The 5593-nt window shown below is 44.5% G+C and overlaps 1 protein-coding gene across 1 annotated transcript; it reads right to left on the bottom strand.

Moving 5' to 3' along the window:
* Nucleotides 1-1958: 1958 nt before the first annotated feature.
* Nucleotides 1959-5384, bottom strand: pou4f4 (POU class 4 homeobox 4). Its single transcript, XM_019871503.1, is given in 3 exon segments — nt 1959-2625; nt 2627-3084; nt 4892-5384. Coding segments are annotated over 3 exon segments (1029 nt in total). The 5' UTR covers nt 5012-5384; the 3' UTR covers nt 1959-2174.
* Between the last annotated feature and the right edge of the window lie 209 nt (nt 5385-5593).

The raw sequence follows: 5593 nt of genomic DNA, 5'->3' as shown, positions 1-5593 counted from the left end.
TATAACTTTAGAATACTTCAGGACTGGCCAGATACTTGAAATGCCTTTTAAAGTGGCCAACGGCTATTTGGGGGTTGTTTGCAGTTCACCAAATGCATCCTTTTTTTTTTTTCAGCTGTCAATAACTACATTGTTAGTTTGTCGTACCCATGCCCAAAACGTATCCATGGCCAATAGCTGTCAATGGCAAAAGCTAATACCTGTCCATCAATACACTTTTTAGAGTGGCCCAGAACTGTCACCGATTACTCGAATTTTTACACCACTGACAGTTGCAATTTAATCGCTACTTTTTTTGGCGTGCGCGGCCAATAGTTGTAGACACATCCTCACGTGAATATCAACAGATGAATTTTTATATGCATGCAACAAATTCAAAATGCTCAAAAATATCATACAAGGGATCTGCGTATGACGTAAAACGTGCACGTTTTATTTCAGCTTCTGTCATGTACACAGAGACATTATTGAAGAACACACTTCCACAAATGAAATTCATTCATTGAAATGAAAAACAAAATCGAAATAAATTAAATTTTAAATGAAAATAAAAAGGGGCGGGGCGGGGGGGGCATGTTTAAATAATGAAATAAATAAGTTATGTATCTACAAAGTGCGCTCCGTGTGTGCGTGTGTGTGCGCGAATAAATAATGAGGTGCGGTGGTTGCTATGATCAATAATACAAATCAATGGATGGTCGTACTTGATTGTCAAAGCATCATTGCGGTGACAGCTTTTTACAGTGACACGTCCTTCGACTGTGAAATCCACCATCCCAAAAATCAAACAAGAAAACAAAACCTCGCTTTTCTTTTCGTGAGCGTGCGGGCGTTAAATCACCGTGAACATTTTGTGTGTGTGTGTGTGTGTGTGTGTGTGTGTGTGTGTGTGTGTGTGTGTGTGTGTGTGTGTGTGTGTGTGTTTGCGTATAGTCATGAGGTAGACACACAGCCACGGCCCAGTTGTGTGTTGCTTCTTATTGCGATGCGTTAGTAGCGCTGGGAAATTCCTTGACTCGCACAGAAGACGCCCTCTATCGATTCCCCCAAAAAACAAAGCAAAAACAAAAACAAAAAAAAAACATGCATGTGGCTTCTTTCTCTCTCTCTTTTTCATCATCAAAAATAATCAACAAAAGAAAACAATTCAAGACATCGGTGCAACCTATTCACACAATATGTACATTGATAAATATAAAAAAGGGAGTCATTTGTATTTTTTTTGTACAATAGTAGCCTCATGAATGAAGAAGTCCCAGCGTGGTGCCTTCACGGTGTTTTTTTTTTTTTTTTCTTCAAAATCTTGCAGTCCTTTGTCCAGCTTTTGCTCATTTGGAATCTTCTGAACAACACATTTCATCACCTTAAAAAAAAACATATATATGGGGGAAGAGAGAAAAGTAGCTATTTTAAAATGTACTCGAGTACAGAAGTATTTTTGAAACGTTTTTAGCAAAAGACAAAGAAAATTTGCATCCGCCACAAGTCAATTTTGTAACTGACAACTTTTGAGACATTTTCCTCAATATAGGGTTATGGATGGGGAATATCTTGCTTCTCCGAATCGGTCGCACTCCCTGATTTACGTTACTCCAGTGCAGTACTTGAGTGCGGGGTAACTCGTGACGTCATTTATGAACGGGGCAAATGTAAAAAAGTACAGATAGTGAGGTTCCCCCCCCCCCAAAATGTAAAAGTCAAAGTGCAGACGTTGGGAAATCTACTCAAACAGGACTTTTCGCCACTTCCCATCACGGTAGCGATCATGAAATGTCTCGTTAACAGGCACAAACAGGGCAGGCAGACTGCGATTTGTCTGCGCATAAAAAACGAAACAGAGATTTTTTTTGAATGTAATAAAGTTAAATCAAGTAGCGAGCCTATTTTGCCTGCGGATAAAGAAGTACAGATGGCGGAGTGAAAGTAAAAAGCGGTGATCAAAAAAAATACTGAAGGATCTGCTCAAGTGGAGAAACGAAGTCTTATTTCGTTGCCTCCCACAACGCTCGAGGTGATGAAACGTCTTGTCGAGGCACAAAGAGCCCCTCCGCGATTTGTCTCTCCAAAGTGAAAGGCAAACCAAAAAAAAAAAAAAAAAAAGCGGGACTTTCTTCTCTTCTCTTTTCCTTTTCCTTCTTTCGCTCTCTCCGCGCGTTTGTCGTTTTTTTTTTTTTTTAGTGCGTGGCGGAGAACTTCATGCGCTTCTGCTTCTGCCGCTGGTTGCAGAACCAGACGCGCACGACGTTCTTTTTCAGGTCCAGCTTCTCCGCGATCGCGGCGATTTTCTCGGACGAGGGCCGCGGCTGCACGGCGAAGTAGGCCTCGAGCGAGCGCTTCTCCGGCGCCGCGATGGACGTGCGCTTGCGCTTTTTGTCGCCGCCGCTGAAGATCTCCGGCTTGGCCATCTTCTCTCGCTGCGCCCGCTCCGCCTCCTCCAACCAGGCCTCCAGGATGGGCTTGAGCGCCACCATGTTGTTGTGCGACAGCGTCAGCGACTCGAACCTGCAGATGGTGCTCTGGCTCAGGCAGCCCACGCCGGGGATCTTCAGGTTGGCCAGCGCCGCGCCCACGTCCGCCTGCGTCACTCCCAGCTTGGCCGCCGCCGCCGCCGCCTGCGCCCACCACCACCCCCGCCGCGGCGCCCCCCAGGGAGCCGTGCGAGGCCAGGCCGTGCGCGTGCATGTTCATGGACTGCGGGTGGTGCGGATGGTGATGGTGGTGGTGGTGGTGCTGCATGTGGTTGATGGCGCTCATGTGCGACGCCGTGGAGCACACGTCCGAGCCGGCCATGGCGCCCAGGGAGATGCCGGGCGTCAGGTGCTCCAGCAGGTCGCCCTCCAGGCCCTGCGCCGGCTGGTGGTGGTGCGCCGCCGGGTGGTGGTGCGAGGTGAGCACGGACGGGTGGTGCAGGTGCGCCGACGACGACGTGGGCGTGCACGTCATGCTGGTCATGGTGGTCATGGTGTGGTAGGTGGCGTCCGGCTTGAACGGGTGGCTCTTTTGGCTCACGATGTCCACGGCGGCCAGCGCCTCCGCCCGCTGCAGGAGCGTCTCGTCGAAGCCGGCGAAGATGTTGCCCTGCAGCTGCCGCCACAAGCGCGTTTAGTGACAGAAAAAAAAAAAAAAAAGAATCATCAAAATCCGCAGTTGGTCGATTTCATTCAAAGGCTTATTCGGGAAGTGGCTCGGAATTGACGCGCAAATGTCGTTTTGCCTTTTTTTTTTCACCAGATATGCCCCAATCCGGGTTCAGGTTAATTCGATAGATACTTTATTCATCCCCTGAGGGGAATTCGATCATCGCAGCAGACAAATTTACACGTAAACATCCCAGGACGACCAACAAAGTCAACATCGTTAGAGCAATGAAAACAAAATGTCTCAAGAAGAAGGAAAATAAACAGAAAATTAAGGTGGCACGATCAATCCAGACAAACTCTCATGTGGAAAGTGAACATGACATGCCCATGAATGGTCTGTTTGCCTTGATTGATTTCTCACAGTAACCGGAAGTGCCTGGAAATTTGGTGACATGCAGCCCATTCGTTGTCATCTCCAATTATTCAATTATTTTATCATTTATAATTATTTATAGAATATATACACTTCCGACATATATAAAGTGACCAATCAAGTGTGGTGACGTGCCATCATTACACTCATTTTGCAATTAAAGCAATTTAACAGACTCCATACATGGTATATGTATTTACATGCCTGAAAACTAACACAAATTTAGGAGTCCATTTTAATGGCATGCCCATATATAGTCATTGGAGTGCCACAGTGACCGGAAGTATCTGGAAACTAAAAGGCAAATTAAAGAGTCAACTTTAATGACGTTCTTCCACTTTTGCTGTAAAATGTATACAGTTATTGGAAGTCTCGCCGCTAATTGGCAAATTTAAACTTCACATTTAATCACATGTCCTAATATGGTCATTTGGCTGTTATCTGAAGTTACAGAGGACAGAAATTGCCTGTGATCTGACGGCCAAATTACTGTTTCAACTTTAATAACTCGAGAAAAGAACTCAAATTTAATGACATGCACGTATTTATGGCCAGTTTGCTCTTATTTTATCGGCAATCCATATCCAAAATATTTTTAATGTCACCGTTTCCGGAAGTGCATACACACACACGCACACACATGCAGTTTTTTGCAGTCAATTTATATGCGAAATTCGTTTTTACAAAACTAAACCCAAAACGAGTACATATTACTAAAACCATATTGTATTTTCTGATCATTAGAAAACGCTTCGTCAAAGTGATTTCGAAAAAATGGTACCTCAAATGTATCGGTGAAAATGTCGGACTTATTTTCATTGTATGTAAAAATTGAATCAGTCACAAACTGATCGAATGTGCACCAAACCGAAAGTCAGATTTTTTTTTTAATGATGTTATAGGCGACAATTACGAAAAGCTCACACTTGACAGTTGTCAACTGGAAACAGTTTCCTCCGACACGAACTTTCCTCGTGTGCGTGGCATGTTGTGCAATGTGTGCCAGCAGCGTGGACTGACATTCATTTAAAATTAATATTTACAACGCTGCACCCCCCCACCCACACGCACACACACATACACTTCCTTTTGAATAATTTGTGCCTATACAATGAAACGAGACCGGCGTGATCTTGAATACGAATGACACTCGAATATAAAAAATGTATTTAATTAGTAATATTAAATTACATTCCTGTGATGACACGCACTTTTTTTTTTTTTTTTTTTTTGCATAATTGAAGAAGCGAAACGCACTCGCGCCTTAGAAATATGCATCATTTTTTTTTTGGTGTGTTTTGGCTTGTTTAATTAAAGCAGAATTATCCATGCGTTGGTCTTTTATTTTATTTTTTTTCCGATGCAGCGTTGGACTCACCGACGGCGTGGGCAAGCAGGCCCGGCGGATGGCTTCGGAACTGGAGTGCAGCGGCGTGTACTTGGGTTCGTGCAGGATGGGGTGCATGCTGAACGGCTGCTTGCTGTTCATCGACATCATGATGACGCAGGCGAGGGCCAGCGAGGCAGCGATCCGTCGTCCTCTTTGCACAAGTATGAAAAAAAAAAAAACACTTCACAAAGTTGCAAAATGTATTAAAAAGGGAGGAAAAGCGGTGGAAAATCCTCCAGTCCTCCCATGTGCAGTACTTGAAGGATGAAGACGAAGCTGCGCCGCCCCCCCTCCCAGACGCCTTTATAGGAAGAGCCTGGCAAGCAAACCACGCCCCCAAAATGCATCTCAGCCAATCAGAGTGAGCCAGTCGGAGGCATCCACGCCCATTCGCGTGCCTCTTTCGTCGGTTTTACTCAGGACAGACCGAGCCAGGCCGGGTGGCCCGCTGCAAAAAAAAAAGACAAGAAAAGAATCTCCTTTTCAACTAAAAAAAAAAAAGCCCAAATTAAATCCATTGAAAAATAATTACAACGCGCTCCCGAAGAGATCGTCGACCGGGATTAAAAAAATGGCTTCTACAAACGTGTTAAAATTACGGTTAAATATAGATTATAAATAGGAAAAAAAATTAACATTACATAGCGGGGGAACAATTTGTTATGGCCTCTCGACGAACTGTATTAATTT

Source organism: Hippocampus comes, unplaced genomic scaffold (genome assembly GCF_001891065.2).
Source record: "Hippocampus comes isolate QL1 unplaced genomic scaffold, H_comes_QL1_v1.1 scaffold33, whole genome shotgun sequence".
Classification (NCBI taxonomy): domain Eukaryota; kingdom Metazoa; phylum Chordata; class Actinopteri; order Syngnathiformes; family Syngnathidae; genus Hippocampus; species Hippocampus comes.
The sequence above is the reverse complement of the archived record's forward strand: the minus strand, read 5'-3'. Positions and strand labels throughout refer to the sequence as shown.